This window comes from Alexandromys fortis, unplaced genomic scaffold (assembly GCF_014885135.2).
Source record: "Alexandromys fortis isolate MF-2015 unplaced genomic scaffold, M_Fortis_MF-2015_v1.1 scaffold_23, whole genome shotgun sequence".
In the NCBI taxonomy this organism is placed as follows: Eukaryota; Metazoa; Chordata; class Mammalia; order Rodentia; family Cricetidae; genus Alexandromys; species Alexandromys fortis.
Genome location: NW_026067907.1, coordinates 11,634,467 through 11,656,005, shown reverse-complemented (window position 1 = coordinate 11,656,005; position 21,539 = coordinate 11,634,467). Strand labels below are relative to the sequence as shown.

The 21,539-nt window shown below is 47.1% G+C and overlaps 1 protein-coding gene across 1 annotated transcript; it reads left to right on the top strand.

The window, feature by feature from the left end:
• Positions 1-2,907: 2,907 nt before the first annotated feature.
• On the top strand, positions 2,908-16,012 carry Mpc1 (mitochondrial pyruvate carrier 1). The gene is made up of 5 exons (XM_050135890.1): positions 2,908-3,083; positions 7,001-7,004; positions 14,611-14,707; positions 15,198-15,330; positions 15,514-16,012. Exons 1-5 carry the CDS (start codon positions 3,013-3,015, stop codon positions 15,536-15,538), a joined length of 330 nt encoding a protein of 109 aa, XP_049991847.1. The 5' UTR covers positions 2,908-3,012; the 3' UTR covers positions 15,539-16,012.
• The last annotated feature ends 5,527 nt before the right edge of the window (positions 16,013-21,539 follow it).

Genomic DNA, 21,539 nt, shown 5'->3' with positions numbered 1-21,539 from the left:
CAGCCGACCTCCACCATCCCCGGGTCCACACAACACTGCTAGGAGGCAGCCGACCTCCACCATCCCCGGGTCCACACAACACTGCTAGGAGGCAGCCGACCTCCACCATCCCCGGGTCCACACAACACTTGAATAAGAGCTGAGCTGGAGAGTTAAGGATTTCAGCTCAGACACAGAACTCCTCAGCCTCACCCCTTCACCCATGACTGATAGGACAGAAAACGCACAGGGTATGGTTGCTCAGGCCTGTAACCCCAGCACTCAGAGCCTGAAGCGGGATTGTGGGTCTCTAGCTGGCTGTTTGTTAAGAACCAGTCTCAAGAATCAAAACCTGAAAATAAAAAGATGAAGGGGCAGGGAAATGGCGGTGCACTTGGTTGAAGGGTGGGGACACATAGCAACACGATGCAGAAATTAGTGAGACCATTATGAATATGCTGTGTAGACAAAGGAGAATCCATACCCACGGGGCTGCATGCAAGCCATCAGAGATGTCCCTGCCTCATTTGGGACAGGGTTTTGCTGTAATGACTGAGCTGAGCTGGAACTCCTATGTAACTTGACACTGACCTCAAACTTGGCATCTTTCCGCTTCAGCATCCTCTGTGCTGCAGTGACTGTGGCTGTGCCTGGCAGGTTATTTGTATTTTTTTCCAGTTCAACATGCTTTCTGTGTTGTGGGACAATGGTCTGTACCACATCAATTGTATTTTAATAAAATGCTGATTGGCCAGTAGTCAGGTAGGAAGTAGAGGCGGGGTGACAAGAATTCTGGGAAGAGGGAAGTTTCAGTCTGCAGTTGTCACCCTGACACAGAGCAAGCAAGATGAGACTGCCTCGCCAATAAAGGTACCAAACCACGTGGCTAACACTGACAAGATTATGGGCTAATGTATGTTATAAGAGTTAATAAGAAGCCTGAAATAATGGGCCAATTAGTTTATAATTAATGTAGACCTCTGTGTGTTTATTTGGGACTAAACAGCTTTGGGACCTGGTGAGACAGAGATCTCAGTCAACATTTCTGTGTGCTAGAGATCAGAGCCAGAGCTTGCACATGAGCTGTTATGATCTGAATGGGAAACGTTCAGATGGCTCCCACCGGATGAGCTCGAAGCCTGATCTCCAGGGCTGGTGAAGGGGATGTGTTGTGGCATTTATAAAACCACCAGGAGGCAGGGGCTGGGTGCCACAGATGAGTCTCTGCTTGGAAGCCTTTGACTTACAGCCTGGTCCTGGTTCCAGTTCCTCTCTCTGCATCCCAGTCCACAGCCATGTGAGGAGCTCCTGCTCCACGCCTCCCCGGCTATGCACGCACTGTGCCGTCTATGCTGAGAGGGAATGAAATCTCCCAAGACCGTGAGCCATACATGTGAGGTATTTTATCATAGCAACGGCAGAAGTCATCCACTAGGCTCCAAGCTATGGCTCAGCTCCATGAACACTTTACTTCATGCCACGTTAGCTGGTCCAAAGCTCGCTGTAAAGACCAGACTGACCTCAGTTTTAGAGTTCTGATTCTGCCTTCCCGGTGCTGGGATGCACCGTGACACCTGTTTTCAGGACCCAGCACAAAGAAGTGAGGAGTGTTTGAGTGATGGACATGCCAGCGATCTGATCACTCAACACTGGATACATATATGGAGATGCTGAGGATGGCATGTAACTTACTGAAACAGTATATATTTAGCTGACTCAGAGGCCATGGAAAGTTGCTGCTTATTGGCTTGTTCCTCATGGCTTGCTTAGCCTGCCTTCTTATAGAACCCAGGACCACCAGCCAGGGGAAGGTGGCACCACCCACAATAAGTTGGGCCTTCCCCCACCAATCACAAATTAAGAAAATGTCCTATAGGCTTGCCTACAGCCCAGGCTAGGGAGGGAACCCCAATTGAGAAAATATCTCCATAAGACTGGATTCAACCCAGTTCCCTACCCTGAGAACCCAGGCAGTGGTGACCTTGAACTTCTGCTTCAACAGCCTCCACCTTCCTAATTCACCACCTCGCCTGGTTTGTGAACAGTGCTGGAGGTGGAACCCAGCCAAGGTTTCCAACGAGTACCGGGTAAGAACGCAAAGCCCCAGCCCTCTTTAGAGAGGACGAAAAGGTCGTCTTCAGTCTGCTTTTGGTAAACAAACGCTGACGTGTGAGTGAACCCGGGAGACGGGCTGGCTGGAAAGGGAGGTCTACTCAGGTGTGTCTGGGAGCGGTACAACCCCCTGAGATGAGATTGTCGGGCTAGGATTGAAGGCAGTTGTGTTGTGAGACCCGGTTTAAAGCAGAGGAGATTCGAGCGCCTTTCCTGTCGTTAGAAAGGGTGGGAGAGACGGGAGCAAACGTCCCCAGGCCTTTCCATTTGCTTCAGCCCAATAGCTCTGCACTCCGGCGCTCGCCATGACTAGGGCGTGGCCCTGAGCCCCAACCCAGGCTTAAGTGGGTGTCCCAGCCAACGCTCCTCCAGTGTGCACACGGAGGGGGCTTACGTAACCTTCCCTTTTGCACACGTGGGCAGCAGCCACCCAGCTGGAGACCGAGGCTCCGTGCTATTTTTAACTGCCTTCCTCCTCTGCTCTCGGTGACTCCAGCCCGAGCCGATCGCCGCCGCCTTGCAGGATCTCGGCGGTCGCCGGCTGAGCAGAGGGACAGGAGCAGGAGAACGGGGACCCGACCTACCCGCCGTGCCCCGAAGGTCCATGCAGACCGTCTCGGGCCGGCGGGCAGAGAAGTGTCATTCACGGTCCCTAGCAACCGTCAGCCGGCCCTCGCCGCCGGGCCTTTTTACGACCGCAGTCGCGCGCCGCCCTGGGGGCAGGCAGGAGGTGTGTGGGCCGCGCCAGCCAATCCGGGAAGCGCGCTCCAGCGTAGCGCGTCCTGATTGGCGGAGGGCCGGGAGGCCGTAAGGCGTCCCCGGGTGTCGTGAGCGGGCGCAGGGCGAGAAAGCCTAGGGCCGTGCCGGGTCGACGCCAGTGTCAACCGTGTGGATAGCGGCTTCACTGCCGACCGCAGGGCCATGGCTGGGACGCTGGTGCGCAAAGCGGCCGACTATGTGCGGAGCAAGGACTTCCGGGACTATCTCATGAGGTGAGCCTCGGGGTAGGCCGTGGGGGGAGCCGCCCGCCGCGGGACAACCCTGCGGCGCGCTGCCGAAGTGGGTGAGCCGCGCGCGCGGGCAGACCGTGCGCCCACCCGTGACCAGGGGGACGACTGCAGGTAACTGAGGGGATGCTGCTCCCACCCGTGACCTGGGAACGACCGCAGGTGACCGAGGGGACGCCGCTTCCACCCGTGACCTGGGGACGACTGCAGGTGACAGAAGGGACGCCTCCTCTCCCACCCGTGACCGAGGGGAAAGGACTCTGCTCTCTCCCTTGACCAAGGGGACGACTACGGGTGACCGAGGGGACGGCGCTCCGGGGCAGGGCGACCTAGGGGCTGTCAGGTGCCGGACAGCAGACCGACGTAGGGTGACTGTAGGGACACCGCTCCCGCTCGTGACCGGGCGGGCGAACGCCGCCCCTGCGCAGGCAGTCGAGGTGCCCTTGCGTTCGTTGACGTGGGGACACTGGGTGCCACCACCCCCTTCCTCGTCTCCCCATCGTCACGGGCCTGGGACTTGGCGGGAGCGGTGCTGGAATGTTCCCGGACGCGCCGAGCTGGGTGATGGGAGCTAGAATTCGCCGCATCCAAGTCGTTTTTCCTTCCGAGCAGTGTGTGTGAACTGCAGCCAAGCTGTCTGAGAGCCGCGGGCTTTTCCTTGCAGTTGTGTGTCGGGGGAGGCTTGACATTGAGCGATTGAAGAGGGCACTTTCTAGAATTCATTTTCACGTAAAATCTTCCGCTGCCTGCTTCTATTTATAAGTATTTCATAAGACTTAGAAACAGTTTAAAAATATTTCCAAGCATAATTTTATTTTCTTGTGATTGTTAAACCTCCATAAGTGGAAGGGTGCTATTTAACTTTTAGCTCTTTCTTCCCTAGGAAAATATTTTTCTTTCTAGAACTTAACCCTGGTGATATATATTCTCAGTTATTTCTTCTAGACACCACTCTGACAACGACTTGGTTTGACTTTAGGAAGGGAGAATACATTATAAATAGAGATTTAATTGTGACTCTGTGCTGTGTGGAGATGCGGCTCTAGTTCTTTGTGTTCTGTGAATGACTTCCTTCATTACATCCATCGCCAACTATAGCTTCCGTGAGTTTGCAGCCTGCCGACAGTTCACATTGTTGGACTGAAGCCCTTCTAGAATTCGAAAAATCGTTTTTTCTTTTTTTTTGAGACAGGTCTCATTTAATGCAGGCTGGCTTTCCATCTCGCTATATAGCTCGGGCTGATCTTGAATTTGTGATCCTTTCGCCGTCCCCTCCAGCGTGCTGGGGCGACAGGCATGTGCCAGCACACCTAGTTGACGTGGTGCTGGGTAGGAAACCCAGGGCTCCTTGTACCCTGCTAGGCCAGCCAGTCCTGGCGCCTCCTGGCTTTGTGAAGTTGAGTGCGTGTGCATTAGTGGCTGCAATGCTGGACAAACATGATTTTATTTATTTATGAGACAAATTTCTATGGTAGCCCCTGCTGGCCTGGAACTCACAGAGATCCTCCTGTCCCCGCCTCCTGGGTGCTAGGGTGAAAGGTGTGTGCCCCACTACCAGGCCTGTAAGAGAGCAGCTGTACTCCTAACTGCTGAGTCACCTCCCCGCCCTTTCTATTTTTATTTTTAGTTCTGTTTTTTGTTAGTTTGTTTTGAGACAGGGTCTCTACATATCTCTGGCTGTCCTGGAATTCACTACGTAGACTAGGCTGAGATTTATTTGCTTTTGCCTCCTGAGTGCTGGGATTAAAGGTGTGTGATACCACCATACCTGGCTTCAAAGTCTTCTTCTTAAGCAACCATTTCCTTATGTACCTTACTGACAATAAAACAGCCCTTTATTCTCTTTCAGTCTTCTTAGATTTTTGGTTAAATTAGATGAGGTAAGACTTGTAGTTTAAGGACTATGTGTACAGATTTGTTTTAGAGGTTTATTTTCAAGTTTATATATAGAGCAGAGGTGACTGTATACACGTACACACACACACACACACAGCCACTCACACGCTCACAACTCTGAGGTTAATGAGCTCTTGGCAGTGAATATTCTCAAGTTAGGTGTGCTATTCTAAGTTGACTTTAACTTCTGAGTTCCCTGGAAAGCTTCATATTATCAGCTGGGCAGTGGTGGCGCACGCACGCCTTAACCCCAGCACTTCAGAGGCAGGCAGATCTCTGAGTTCAAGGCCAGCCTGGTCTACAAGAGCCAGTTCCAGGACAGGCTCCAAATTACAGAGAAACCAGGTCTCGAAAAAAATAAAAAGAAAAGAAGAGTTTATATTATTTACCTAAGTGGAAAGTTGTGGTGGAAATAAACAGAACACATCCTAAACATGGAATTAGAGTGGAAAGAATCCAGAATTTCACCTGCCACTGGAGAAAACTGATATTTAGACCAAGCAGAAAACTTGAGGTCCTCTGAACACCCAGCTTGTGAAGCCATAACGGAAGGAAGAATGAGGCATAGCAATGGCTGTGGAAGAGAGCAGGGTTTGGGTTCCTAGGGGGGCTGGGGGTCGAGGCAAGCTTTCATTGTGTGGCCATGACTGGCCTGGAACTCTGTAACCCTCGTAGATCTTGAACTCACAGAGACCTGCCTGCCTCTGCCACCCATACCCAGCCTGGTGCCTTCTGCCCATGCCACCCTTCTTTCTGCAATACTGTTTCTCACATTCGGCCTTTGGACTCTCAGCACTTTCTTGTTCTATTATTGACCTTCAGAATTAATGACATTGAAAATGTTGACCCAGCCATAGTGAGTCTCTGGATAGCTGGAAAGTCCAGTTTATCCAGTTTACTGAGGTCTTTACCATTTCACACAGGTTCTAATTGTTAAATTACAACTAAAATATTTTTAAAAATTGAAATATAGGTGAGCATTTTTAGCAAAATACAGAATTACAATACAGACAACCTTAAAAGCTCATCCCATGTGGTCGGGATATAAAATAAATGAAAAAGTTTACTTTATTTAAAAAAATTATCCCATTTAAATAGTGTTATAAATAAGACTTTCAGGCTGCTGGTTGGATCCTCTTCATATGATAAAAGTATTTAAGTTATAAATGAGTTAACTGTGTTCCCTAAAATAGCCGTGTATGCTGGGAAGAATGGAACAGAACGTAAAGATGATACAATTGTCTATATAGACAATCCCAAAGGACCAAAAATCTTATGGAACTGACAAGTGATAATAGCAAGGTAGTAAGATAATAATTAGTGTACAATGTTAATATCTAAAGGTCTGTTGCTTTTCTATTTACTTTCAACTAATAAATGCAACTTGAAATTAAAATGTACTGTCATTTACATCAGCAGCATTTACTCAAATGCCTCATTGGTGTTGGTGCTGGGATTGGATCCAGGGCCTGTGCGTGTTAAACACACAGTCTCCCACTAAGCCATATTCCTAGCCCTAAATGAAATAGATGTAGAATAAAAAAATCTAGCAAAATTATACACGAGAGCTATCTAAGAAAACAGCTGTGAAAGATAACTGAAGAGCCGAGTAACAGAGCAGAGCTGCTCCAGGTCCACAGAGGGAAAGGCTCGGTGTCCAAGATTCCGTTCTTCCCAGCTTAATTGACAGAATCAGCACACTGCCAATCAACAAACGGATTCTGGACTTGATGTAGAGTTTGGTGCCCAGCAACACCAAGAGATGAAAACAGTAAATTAGTAGGTGAGTAGCTAATAGGAGGTAGAAGTCCCGGTGTAACCGATAGGTACTGAGGAAGAACAGTGGGGAGGCTGACACTGCCCAGTTTTACAGTTTGGTATGAAGACATTTTCTCAATAAAGGTTCCCTCCCCTCAGAAGCAGTCATCAAACCGGTGCTACTAACACAGGACTAAACAAACAGATGGATGGCACAACCTAGACAGGCCATAAGTAAATACACATAGTACAGTCAACTAAACTTTGGCCAAGGAGCAAAGGCAAAATAATGTAGCAAAGACAGTCTTCAACAAATGATGCCGGCAACTGGCCATCTACATTAAATAAATTTAGACACATCCTCTGTCTTTAACAAAATGTTTTCTTGATTCACATTTATAGATCTAAACATAGAGTGCAAACTATAGACTATGGGAGAAAAACTAGATTATCTGGGGTTGGCAATGGCTTTTTAGATACAATACAAAAGGCATGATCCATCAAAGAAAGAATGGGTGAACTAACCTTCTTTAAGACTAAAATTTTCACCTGGGCATGGTGGTTCATGCCTGTAAATACTGTATGCAGATGTGGAGGCATGAGGATTGAGAATTCCAGACCAGCCTGGGCCGCACAAGGAGACCCTGTCTCAGAAAACAGTGTTAGAATGTCTGCTGTGTGAAACAGAAAATAGACCTAATGGCATCTGAGCACTGATACCTGAAATATACCAAGTTCCTGAGATAACTGAACTGAAGCTGGCTGAGCATTGCAACAGATTGAATGGAGACACCAGACAGCAAGTCAGCCTGGGAAAGTTGCTCCTCAGCCCCTGTCATCATAGGAAGTCAGTGGAATGTAGCAGAAACATGTCACCCAGGCATGCATCTCTGGCAGTTTGGGAGCTGCTTTGGAGCTATGGGAACTCTTCACTGCTGGTAGAAATACAAATGGACCCACTCTGGAGTACAGGTCTGCCTTTTTTACAAAACTTGACCTGCTCCTGCTTTATATCAGAAATCATACCCCTGATAGAAACAGAGAACTTGAAAACTTATTTCCACACAGGGTCCTACATAGGGCTGTTTATAGCAACTCTATGCATAACTGTCCAAACTTGGCATCAAACAAGTTGCCTTTCAGTGAATGTGTGGTTAATGGAATGTCCAGACAGTAGAATATTGTTCAGGGCCAAAAGGAAATCAGTTACAAAATCATAAAAATATATAAAGGAAACTTAAGCTCACATCACTAAATGAAATAAGTCAACTTGAAAATAACATATAGTTCAAGATGCTATAATCAGGATTCAGGCTTTTGTCAAAAGCTCTGAGCCTGCAAAAGGATATCTGGTGGGCAACCAAAGCAGAATTAAAGATTCTCATTTGCCTGGGGTGAGCATTCAGTTTTGTGCTAGCTTCTGAGAGGAGGGAACCTTTATTGAAAATGTCTCCATAAAATTGGACTGTGGGCGGTCCTGTACAAGAGCTTCCTAATTGGTGATAATGCGGGAGGCCCAGCTCGTTGGTGGTCCTGGATTCTAACAGGAAGCAGGCTGAGCAAACCAGGATACAAGCTAATGCACAGCCTGGTTCCTCTCTTGTCTAAAGGTTTCCGCGTCCCTTGAGTTCCTGTCCTGACGACCTCAGATGCTGGGCTATTACCTGGAAGTGTACTCCAAATAAATCCTTTCCTTTCCAAGTCGCTTTTTGGTCATGGTGTTTTATCACTTAATACAGAAATAGAAATGCTAACTAAGACAGATTTGCTGTCTAGAACGTGTTAAAAAGAGCTGACATGAAGCCGGGTGTGGAGGTATATTCCCTTAAACCTGGCACTTGGGAGACAGAGGCAGGTGGGTCTCTTCAAGTTCAGAGCTAGCCTGGTCTACATAGCAACTGTGAGTTTTAACCAGATTGGGATACAGAATGAGACCCCATCTCAAAAAGGGGGATGGGACTGGGTGTGGTGGCACACCTGTAACCCCATCACCAGGGCAGTGGAGACAGGCAGATTCCTGGGGTTTGCTGGTCTGTGTGCCTAATCTACTTTGCACACTCCAGGACAATACAAACAAACAATAACTAAGATGAGTAGCTCCTGAAAAGAGTAACAGCTGAGGTTGTCTTCTGGCCTGCATCATTGGGTAGCTCCTGAAAGGAGTAACAGCTGAGGTTGTCTTCTGGCCTGCATCATATATGTGCACATCAATGTGGACACACAGAAAAGCATCTTTGCCTTCATTCTGCATTCGTCCTCTCTGCTACCTTAAACTTGAGGTCAGATTCCTGCCCAGCTCTGCAGTAAACATGTTAATTATTTAAAGAGTGTTAGTCTAAAACTGGCAATGCAAAGCTGCTCCATCCTAAAGTGACCTAGTAGTCTTCTTCCCCTCAAGTGGGAAAAATTATTTCACAGCAGCTGCTGAGCATCCCTGTCCACCCACCCACAATCACACAGTAATTTTCCACAGCAAGACTACACAGAATTAGACCTGAGAAATGACCAACCAAAACACAACTGACCACCACTGCTTACTATGCATACATCTTGTCTCTGCTTTTATACCTTCCCCACTGTAATCTTCCAGCTATTGCCAGTACCTTAAAGGTAGCTCTTAGAATATTTATCCCCTCTTCCCATTGTGTGACCATATTGAACAAACTGCTTCACAGTTATGTCTTTGATTGGACTCTTGGAGCTGTGCTTTAGTTAGGATTTCTATTGCTGTGAAGAGAAGAGACACCTTGACCATGGCAGCTCTTATAAAGGAAAAACATTTCATTGAGGTGGCGGCTTACAGTTCAAAAGTTCTGTCCATTATCAGCATGGCAGGAAACATGGCAGCATGCAGGCTGTCCTGGTGCTGGCTACATTTTAATCAGAAGGCAATAGGAAGTGATCTGACTATTACACTGAGTGAAGCTTGAGCAAAAGAAACCTCAAAGTCCACCCCTACAGTGACACACTTCCTCCAACAAGACTACACCTATTCCACATTGCCACACCTCCTAATAGTACCATGAATAGCCAAATCTGGTCTGTTGGGACCCTGAGTCAGGCCTAACTTGACACATCTGGGAAGAGAGAATATCATTTGAAGAATTCCCTCATCAGACTGGCCTGATCTTTTGTTTTGTTTTGTTTTTTGAGACAGGGTTTCTCTGTAGCTTTGGTGCCCGTCCCGGAACTAGCTCTTTTAGACCAGGCTGGCCTCGAACTCCCAGAGATCCGCCTGCCTCTGCCTCCCGAGTGCTGGGATTAAAGGCGTGCACCACCACCGCCCGGCTGGCCTGATCTTCTTATTACTGATTGATGATACAGTAGGTTCAGCCCACTGTGGGCAGTGCTACCCCTGGCACATAGTCCTAGGCTGAGCAAGCCATGGGGGGTTAGCCAGTAACCAGTGTTCCAGTGGTTCTGTCTGCCTCAGTTCCTGCCTTGAGTTTTTGCTCTGACTTCCCTTCATGATGGGCTGTAGGCCATAAGATAAAATAAACCCTTTCCTCTTCAAGTTGCTTTTGGCTGTGGTCTTTATCACAGCAACAGAAAACAAATGGGGACAAATTTTAACTATGAGACGTTCTGGAAAAGATGAAGAGCGAGAGAAGGATGAAAAGGCAGAGTGCAAGGGTTTTTAGGGCAGTAGGACTCCGGTGACCTTGTCTGGTATGTCAGTACATGGCATGTGTCACCCAAATGTAATGTTTTCATAGTCAACTGAAATACAGCAGATGACCAAATAAAGAGAAAATAAAACATTATATTACTGCCCCAAGTTACCGTTGAAAGTAGCCATGCTTGCCACTGTACCATCCATGTCAGGCTGTGACTTGTGTGTTGTAAAGCATGTACTGTTACATAATGGGGAACACAGTTTTTCCTAGTGTGGCTCAGCACAAGTGTGCTTTTCATATATTTTTAAACACATAAAATGCATGTGCCTAAGGCATGAAACATTGCTTTTTAAATTGTTTTATTACATATGGGTTTGTATGGATTTATACTAAACGTGTGGGTGCTTGTGGAGGCCGGAAGAGGGTGTCAAACCCCCTGGAACTAGAATTATCAGCAGTTATGAGCTGCCCAACCCAAGAGAGCTCAAGTTCTCCAGAAGAATAGCTGATCTATCTCTCGAGCCCTCATTTTGCAGATTTCTGTGATTTGTTTTTGAAAGATTTTTTAATGTGTATGTTTGTGAGCCTGCATGCAGTTGCCCATGGAGGCAAAGAGAAGGCATAGCAGCCTATGGAACTGAACGTATAGATAGTTGTAAGCTGCCATGTGGGCTGGGAATGGAGCCTAGGTCCTCTGCAAGACAGAGCTCGGTTAGATGTTCCTAACTAAACCATCTCTGCTCCAGCCCCACAAAACTTTTCTTTAAAAGTCTTTTTTGTTTTGTGGGTTTTTTTTGTGTATGCGGGGTGGTTTCGAGACAGGGTTTCTCTAGTTTTGGAGCCTGTCCTGGAACTAGCTTTTGTAGACCAGGCTGGCCTCCAACTCACAGAGATCCTCCTGCCTCTGCCTCCTGAGTGCTGGGGTTAAAGGCTGCGCCACCACCGCCCAGCATCCACACTGTATTTCTATTAGGCAACTCAATGCTAAAGATGAAGCTTATTTTCATAGAGTGAAGGATTTTATTTCACTTGTTATTACATATGATTCCTTAAAAAGTTGTTTTTCACTTTATGTGAGGAGGTTCATATGTCATAGCTCACTTGTGAAGGTCAGAGAACAACATGGGATTCACTCCGTTCTTACAGTGTAGGTCCCGAGAATCAAGCTCAGTTGTTAGACTTGGTGACAGGCACCTCTCCCTGAGCCATTTGGCCAGCCCTCACTTAGACTGTGTTGCTAGCATGTGACTAAAACTTAAATGCGTGTGAGTTGGATGGGCTAGAACTGTTGAAGGATCTGATTCTTTTTCTCTTTGTTTTGTTCCCTCCATGTCTTCTCTGTCTGAACCTTGGTGACTCCACAAAACAGTACGGTAAGAAAATTGTATCCATTCTGGGCACTTGTGGACTTTCTGCTTTAATAGAGTTACAGACACCAGGCATGTGGGGTGGCCTGACTCCCACGCTCAATGGTAAGCTGTAGTGAAGCATTCTCCTGGGCCCGGCCTCTGTAGACCACAGCCTGCAATGCTTCAGTACCTAGAGCCCCTTTAGAACTGGCAGCTGGTGAGGGGGGTGGGGAGGCAGACTGAGGTGGTCTCCATGGCTTGCTTTCCATGTGACAGACCCCACACCATGAGCTTGTTCCTTGTTTGAACTTTTTATAGCTACAATAAAAATAGCAAAGTAACATTTTTGCATATAATTGATAAATGTTAATCAAAAAATTCCTTGGTTTTCTATAAATTAACTGCAATTTCTGGCAACCTAGACCAGACACACATTTCCGAGCCGGGAAGAGAGAATTAGTTTCATACCAGATGAAGAATATGCATTGAAAGCTTTCTTTGTTGAAATGATTTCTGCTGTATGTGTGTTTGTCTGTCTGTTGGTAACAGAGACTCGCCTTGTAGACCAGGCTAACTTACCATTCATTCATTCCTTTGTTTGTGAGACAGGGTCTCTCCAAGTAGCCTTGGCTGGTCTGGAGCTTGATACGTTAAACCAGGCTAACCTCAAACTGGCAGAGACTCCCCTGCCTCTACCTCCCGAAGCTGGGACTAACTGTGTGTACTGCCACACCTGGCTAGGTTGAAGTGAACTCAGCGTCTTCCTGCCATAGATGCCAGAGTGTTGGGACACAGGCGTGAGCCATCACATCCAGCACCCTGTGTTTTAAGGAATATATTAAGTGTAGCTCAGTGCCATAGTTCTCTGTGTGTTTCTTAGCTTAACTAGAAATCCTTCAGGTGCCTGGACAACTTTGGATCTGTTCCACTGTCTGTCCCCCCTGGGCAGAAGGCAGGTTATATCTGGTAGAAAGGACTGTAAGTCCCTCATAGAGTAACAACGCTTCAGGCTTTGTTACAGACGTAACAATCTGTGCGTCATAAGGTAGATATCAAATCAAGACAATCATCCAGTGCAAAGCAGTTGGAAGAGATTAACAGGAAAGAGATGGAAATAGACCAAGTGGAGAAAGAAAGGAGGAAAAGCAACATTATTGTAGAGCAATAGAGTTGAGGGTGCAGCAACATCTAATAAGGAGACAGTAGGGGAGAAGTCCAAAGGCTAATAAAGGAGTAAGAACTTACCCTTACGAAGGCCTGGGGATACGGGGAAAATGAAAGTCATGTCTAAGACATGAGCAGTGAACAACTTACCTAGGTAATGGGAGTTTGACTGCATGAAGACTGGTTGTTCAACACAGACATCCAGAGATTCGCCCAGAGAAACCAGCAAGGCCTGACCATAGAGATTATAACTCACATTAAGTTGGGCAGTCCTTATGCTGGCTGAATAGAAATTTTCTCATAATTATTAAAGCATGAGCTCCAGAACTTACATTTAAGCTTATTGGGTTAGCATTCCAGCGTATTCTCCCAGCATACCAAATGTGGTCCTAGGTTATTTTTCTTGTGTTGCCCTTGTTTTCCTGGAGGATTTTAAGATTGTAATGACCTCTTCTCAAAGCAGAGTCTAGAATTTCAGTCTCTGTTCCTCACCATGGCCGTGTCAGCTGGGAGTCCAGTGAGAGCCACTTTCACCAGTTAGTGTGTTCAGACTCTCTGCAGACAGCTGTAATTCAGGTGACAAAAACATTTTAGTACATTTTTTTTGCCTCGGAAATTAAAATAAACTAGACATGGCTGCTATTGAATAGTTTAATTTTGGTTACTTTAGATACAGTTTTAAAATGAAAGATTATCAGATTATCTGCTTTTTTTTAACTACTTCAAAAGTATTTTCAAACAGTTGTCATTTTCTAAGGTGGGAGACCCTGTCTGTAGATTTTCAAGTTCTTTGATCTTAGTATAGTTCATGTACAGGCTGGAGAACATTCCTTACTAGAGCTGAAGAGATAGCTCAGCAGTTAAGTGTAAGTACTATTCTTGCAAAGAACCTGAGCTCTGTTCCCAATACCCACGTTGGATGGTCCACAACCACTTGTAACTAGTTTCCAGGGTGTCTGGTGCCTTCTTCTGAACTCCAGGGTCACCTATACTTAGACCCATAGATGCCCCCCCCACACACACATACACACACTAACACATATACACATAATTTAAAATTTCTTTTAAGCCAGGCATGGTAGTGCATGCCTTTAACCCCAGCAGAAGTAGACAGATCTCTGTGAGTTGTCTGTTGTGCTACATAGTGAGACTGTATCTCAAAAAAACCTTTAATCCACCACTCAGGAGGCAGAGGCAGGCGGATCTCTGAGTTCAAGGTCAGCCTGGTCTACAGAGTGAGTTCCAGGACAACCAGGGCCACACAGAAAAACTACGCCTTAAAAAACAAAAGAGTCAATCTTTAAGAACAGTATTCTTTCCTTTGTACTATGAACCTTTCTTTAGAAAAAGGTCCAGTTTATGCTCTGCATTTTATTAGTAGATAACTTAATGAAAATTTGAAGGGAAACATTTTGATAGATTTCAACATTGTGGATGTTAACAGTGGTTGTAACAAGGCTTAAGTTCTGTAAGGATAGACTCTGTCAGAGTATCATCTCCCTTCTCTCTCTGAGTATTCAGAGATCACTGACTTGTAGTGTGGAAATTGGGGAGGAGCTTGAATAGACAGCCGGGCCCTTGAAGAATAAACAGTCTGGGCTCCCCTTGAAGAACTGAGCAGGGAAGCAGTGAACAATCAAATGGCCGTGGACTGTGACGGTCAGAGGTGGGGAGGTGGGGTTCACGGCTTCACTCTGACTCCTCCTTTCCCCCTCTCGTTTATTGCAGCACTTCTGGGGCCCAGTTGCCAATTGGGGTCTCCCCATTGCTGCTATCAATGACATGAAGAAGTCTCCGGAGATCATCAGTGGGCGGATGACCTTCGGTAAGAACACACGGAGGTGAGGGAGGCTGTGACACGGATGTAGCTCCTGCACGTCTCACCACGTGTTGTGGTCGCCATGAGGAAGTCACATGAAGAGCGTGACTTTTCGTCATCCTCACAGCCAACAGATTTTATTATAAACTTGATCTGGCAAGGTGTCACATGTTTACGTGATGCCAGTATTTGAACATACAGATAAAGGGGAAAGTGTAAGTAGCAATTCTTTAAAAGGACTGCTACAAAAAGGTCTGACATACAGCAAAAGTGACAAGAACTGAATTCCACTTGTTCCTGCTAATACACGTTCCTAAGTGTGTCGGTAATAAACAGCAGATGTGCTGCGGTACAGTGGACTCTCCCAGAGCCCCCAGGCTTCGAAGCTCCCAAGCAGTAGCCGTTGCCATCTGCTAAGGAAGAGCTTCTTTTCCTCACTCTGGCAGCCTTCAGCCTCTCCGAGATATTCACGCTCTTCTGTTTTGTTTTTTTACAGCCCTCTGTTGCTATTCTTTGACATTCATGAGATTTGCCTACAAGGTGCAGCCTCGAAACTGGCTTCTGTTTGCGTGCCATGTAACAAACGAGGTGGCCCAGCTGATTCAGGGAGCACGGCTCATCAACTACGAGTAAGCACATTTAATACATTGCTTTGAGGAGTTAGTGAGAAACTTGATTAACAAAACATAAAACCTAAGTGAAATGGGATGTGCCATTGTTAGAAAACCCTGTTACAGAAATGTGTCTTCTGAAGCGTGCAGGGCCTCTGAGGCTGGCAGGGTTTGTGTCTACTGAACTCTCTCTGTTTCTAGGATGAGTAAGAAGGCAACTGCGTAGCAGTGCGAGGATCGGCTCTGGATAGGGACAGAGCCCCAGCTCTGCTGCCACGCCACAGGTCGCATCGGCATCGATGGTCTTGCTGAGGGGAAAACACGGAATGCTATCTTTAATTACCATGCCAACATTATAGAAAAGCCGAGAGTCCCTCAACCAACTCTCTCCTGCCTTATCAATGCTAAAATTTGTCTTCATCAAGAGTAGTTCAAAATATGCAACTAATTTAATAATTTTGAATGATGGTTTTATCTGTAGTAATGTGTATATTATCTATTGGGATTTGTGTAATAAAAATCTAAGGAACAAAGTTTTATAACTATAAGCACTTATATTCTTGACTTTTCTTTAATGACTATAGTGTATCCCTCAGTCGGCCACACGTCTACCCATGCTTTCCAGTGGTGACAAGTGTTTTCCATAGTTGTGCAGGTTCAGATCTGTAACTTAATGGCAATAAATGATTTAAATATTTGCTATTCGAGTGTGACTGTGTATGTTGAGTGGTTAGGAAACTGCAGAGCTAACCATCTGAAGGGATAGTCTCAGAAGAGAGCCAGGACTCCCTGAGAGCTGTCCGTGTGACTTCATGGGAGGGCTATGCCACCCGCTGTGAGCCACCGCTCTCACTCTTAGGACCTCACAGTCTTCTGAAGCAAGTAGACCGTTCTTTGGCGAGGGTGGGCTGGGCGATGGTGGTTCCGAGGATGCGATGCAAATCACTGATACCCTGGCAGAGCCCGAGGCCCCACCCTAGGCCTGGGTCCCCTGGGAGTGGACCCTTTCTGACACAGACACCTGAAACGCCAGCCCTAGGAGCCACGAGTTGTTTCATTAAGTTTACCGGTTTCTTCTGTTTTGTTTATTATGTAAAGTGCAGTTATAGAATGGCAGCCATAACCTTCCTAGGCCTCTCTGGTCCTCAGGAGTCACGCCTGCAGGTTTGGTGGATTCGAATCTTGTTCCTTCAACATTTGGGGAAAATTCTGACTGAATAGTCCTAGCACTGAGCAAAGAGCCCAAGATTTTTCATGTCTGAATCAGGAAGACTGAGCAACTCCCAAGGGTAACCATGAAGAGAAAGAACTCCAGCCGAAGACACAAAGAACTACAGACACCCAGTGCAGACCAACATATGAGACCCAGAGGGGTCCCTAAATTTAGCAAGTCAGTAGTAGTTCTGTGACGGTTTCTCAGGAAACATTTCATCGTGAAACTCAGAGGAGGAAATAAAGATTCCTCTGCTGGTACTTGATGTCGAGCTCGAGACCGGGTTTGATGGCTGCTGCCCACACGGGAGCAAGAACCGATTCCTGAAGATTGTTCTCGGCTTCCACACTCAGGCTGCAGTGTGAGGGTGTACAAGAACAAAGATTTGGAGATGGTGACTACCAGCCCTAGAGAGCTCCTGCCAGTCAGCATTTGGTTAAATTCTGGTCTGTTGATTGGAGAGATGTGATGTCCAAGCTTCTCAGTACAGCTTGTGGTCTCAGCACTGTGACCTGTGTCCGAGAACACAGACAAAGTGAGCGCCGATGTGAGAGGCTAGGCAGTAAGGGATGCTGCAGGAGTGGACTGCAAACAGCTGCGCCGACTTCAAATCTGACTAAAAGCCCAACTAAACGTTTGTTTTTTTGAGATGGATTCTCTGTGTAACCCTGGCTGTCCTGGAACTCACTCCAGACCAGGCTGGACTCTATCTGCTTTTGCCTTATAAACAAACTTTTAAAATCATAAATTACTTTGTCCTATGACTCCTAAAACTTCCGGACTGTTTGTGTAAGGAGTGACAGGAAGCTGAGGTGATATTTATGGCCAACACTTTAAGCTGTCTTTGGAGAAAGGGGCATCAACTCAAGTCTGGCTACTTCCTGTGGGCATGGGGAGACGTGGGGAAGGGGAGAGCTGGGTGTTGGTGGGTTCACGTTCAGTGAGAGGTGTGGCTGGAGAGACATCCTGTTTACTGCTATCCCAGAGATGCCAAGCATCTGTTTCTTGAGGGAGGTAAGAAGGCAGATATAGAGGAGAAAAAATATTGTTATTACCCATCTTGTTTGTATCACCAAAGATGAGTGTGCCAGGATGAGGAACGGGTAGGCCCTTCATTGTGGCATCCTGGAAAACCGGAGGGTGGAAGGTCCTAACTGCTGGACAGACCAAGTGTCCTGAGTAGGTGCTTGCTTGAGCCTGGAGAGATGGTACCAGCTTGGGTGCCCCAGGAGGTTGGCAGCCGAGGGGGTGGTGAGGATTACCGTTTGAGGTCCTGTCCATCGAGGTTCAAGAGACCTGAGTTCAATGGAGAGTTTGATTAGCTGTTGTTTGATGAGCCCATTGGCCCTGTCCGCCTTTCCCGAGGATTGTGGATGATAGAGGATGTGGAATTTCCAGGAGATGTTGAGAGCTTCTGACACAAGCTCCCTGACCCTGGAATTGAAGGTTGGCCCATTGTGTTCAAGGAACACCAAATCGAGGAATGATGTGGTCTAGGAGCACCTGAGCCACACCACATCTGCCGTTTCCCTGGAGACTGGAAACGCTTCTATCCACCCTGTAAAAGTGTCCACAAGTGTTGAGATAATGGAGTTTTTTATGAGTAGACATACGAGTGAAATCAACCCGCCAATCTTCGCCCAGTTGGTGCCCAGTCAGTGTAGAGACTGACATATGTGGAGAGCCCCCTGAGGGTTGGCCTGGGCACACGTCTGGCAGGAGGAGTGAACCTGTGAAATATCTTGGAGACGGGTGGGGTCAAAGAGGAGCTCCAAGAAGCAGAACAAAGCTTCGGGGCCTAAGTGTAAGGTCTGGTGGATGTCTGAAATGATTGCCAATGCCTGGTCTTGAGGAAGGATGAGACGGTTATTTAAATAGAACCATCCATTCCTTGTTTTTGTGCCCCCTCCCATAAGCTCGTCCCTCTCTTTTGGTTGGTAACAGTGTTGATTAGGAGGGAGTTAAGAACAGAATACATTCTGTGGAATCTGAGGAGCTGGAGGCCAGCCCCCGGGCCACCGAGTCAGCCTTGGCATTGCCTAAGGCCACTGGGTTCTTGGAGGACTGGTGTCCCCGACAGTGAATAATAGTTACTTCTGCAGGGAGCTGGAGGGCCTCCAAGAGGTTGGCTATAAGGAAGCCCCTTTCCTTCCAGAGTGCAGAAAGAGTATGGGCTATTAAGAAGACATATTTAGAGTCAGTATAAATATTAGCCCATTGCCCCTTGGCTATCAGGAGTGCCATAGTCAAGGCAATTAATTCAGCATTTTGTGAGGAGGTTCCCAATGCCAGGTGGCTCACTTCAACTGTGTTATTAGAAGTGACCACTGCATACATACGTTGCCTGGCAGTTTCCTGATTTATCTATAAGGGAACTTCCGTCAACAAACAGGATGAGTTGGGGATCTGTAAGTGGCTGGTCTAGAACACCCAGGCTAGGTGAGGTTAAAGCCTCTACAGCCTCTGGGCAAGAGTGAGAGGAGGTGGGGGGCAGGAAGGAGAGTTGTGGGGGGTGGTTAGGGCAGGACTGGAAACCAAAGTAATTTGGTGGTTTTCTTGAAACAGTAAATGAGAGAAAAATGGGCATTGGCAAAGTTTTAAGTGGAACGGAACAGGTCCCGTCTACCCTCTTAACTGAAATTGGTGAAGGGAACATAAGGCCCAAGTGAGATGTTAAAACAGTAGATAGCTCCTGTGTCCAAAAGAAATGTAATGGACTTACCTGCTACCTATAGCATTACCCTAGGCTCAGAGAGGGCTCTGGGGGTCACCAAGTCTGGGCTGCATCGATCCTCTGCAAGGCTGGCACAGTCTCACTTTCCAAATGTGATTTCCAGTGTCCAGGTGTTGGACCCTGGAGTCCAGTTACCAAGAAGTCATCCCAAGAGACTACTCTCACACTGCAGTTGATGTAAAAGCATAGGATTTTTATTAATTCTCTCGCGACAGGGTCTTTCAGCATTCGGGAAGCCAGAAAGACCCCAATAGCTGGTACAGGCTACTTTTAAAGCAAAAAGCCACAGAAACAAGGGGGGAGTCTGGGGGGTTGTTCTTTATTATGATTGGCTTATTCAAAGGCCAATTGGCTGGAGAGCTGTTGCCAGATCAGGTGAGATAAGGGGAAACTTCTGAGGGTCACTTTGACCCTTTCCCAGGGACTGAGTCAAAACATCCGTGGACATCTGTGGGTTATCTTGTCCCAATTTCAGGAATGGAGCTCTATTTGGAGAACACTCACAAGGACTCAGGGAGATGGAAAGTTCCCAACATTTTAGTGTGTGTATGGATAATTGTTAGATTAATGCTGAGAGGCCTCAGCTTAAAGTTCTACACAGGTTACTGGCAGACAGGGCATGGCCTCTTAGGAGGCCCAGGGTAATATCGTGCCCAATGGCCATTTAGACCGCATTTGAAGCAGCCTGCTGGCGAGGTTGCTTAGGCTGAGCTCTGCCAGGATGGAGCCTGTGTTTGACTTTCCTTGTCCCCCATCAGGAGTCCCTGTGGCCTTAGGGCAACTGCTAAGGCTTGAGCCTGGAGCATTACCTCCTGTTGCAGTCTGTCAGGAAGACTCAGCTGTGTCTTCTCTGGCATTAAAAATTTTAAAGGCCATTTTCACAAATTCCTGTATAGGGGTTTGGGGACCTTCCTTGGCCTTTTTTTTTTTTTTTCCTTAACTTTTTTCTAATGTCTGGTGCTGACTGAGAAATAAAATGGGTAGCCAGGACCGTGGCTCCTGCTGGGGAGGCTGGGTCCTACCTGGTATATTGGACCATGGTCTCTTGTAATCAATTTTAAAAGATGGCTGGGTTGTTGTCAGCTAGCTGTGTGATCTCTTGAAGTTTGTCAAAATTAAGTACTTTTTTTTTGAGACCATTTTCATACCCTAAAGGAGGCAACGAACCATGATGTCCTGCCTCTGTCGTCTGCTTTGGCCAGGTTGGTAATCCCAGTGTGATTCTGTGGCTGGCACAGCCACTTCTCCCCCAGGGACTATACTGTCTACTCACTCAGTCTGGTCTGCATTCTGTCTCGCTGCTGCCTGAATTCTACTTCGCTCCTCAGGAGTGAGAACAGAAGCTTGGATGACATAGAAGTCATGCCAGGTTAGATCGTTGGCCTGGGACAGATAGCAAAACTCTTTGAAATAAATAGAAGGTTAAGCAGAAAAGGAACCCAGCCGCTTTTCTATCTGAAAGAGATCTGGAAGAGAAAAGGGAACATGGACTTTAATAATGCCATTGGCTACCGCTACTTCCCAGAGAGGGCAGAGAAAGGTAGGGTTATGTGGGATCTGGTATGGAAGGAGGCAGGGAGGATTGGGAGGGGTTAACCCAGTGCCAAGGGTAGGGAGAAGCAGTGGAGGGGGGTTAGGGAAGGAAGGTGGGTTAGGGGAAAGTTGACCTTGAACTTCTGGAGCTAAGGAGGAAGTAGGTGAGGAATGTGGAGAATGTTGGGTAGTGAGGGTTTCAGGGAGTAGGGGAGGGGCCAGTGCCTCTAGCTGCCTAGTCAAGGCTGAACTATCTGGATCCTAGTTCCTAGATGGCCAGGAATCTGGAGGCGCCAGGATCCTAACCACCAAAGACGGGTGCTGTAAGACACTGGGTACTGAGGGCGGGGAGAGAGCGCAGAGCCCCCAAACCATGGACATACGAGAGAGTTCTGTCCATTTGTCCCCGTGGCGACAAAATTTCCTAGGTCCTGGAGGAAGGTAAACTCAAGGCTTCCCTCTGGTGGCCATCACCTCCCATTGTCAAGATCGTATTGAGGCCAAATTTTAGTGCATAGAGAAATTAGCCCCTTGGGGCCGATTGTACCGGACAGTTCCAATTTATGTAAGAGGCAGCCCAGGGGCGAAAACGGATCTGGCTTCGAATTGCAAGCACCCATTTTAAAAGTCTGTGTCCAGTTGTGTGGCTCAAGCCTTTTACAGTGCATCCGCTTGGGCCAAAAACAGGGCTGCGAAAATTGAATGTCAGGCGTCCCTGGGCAAACAAAATTCATCTCAGCTTTTGCC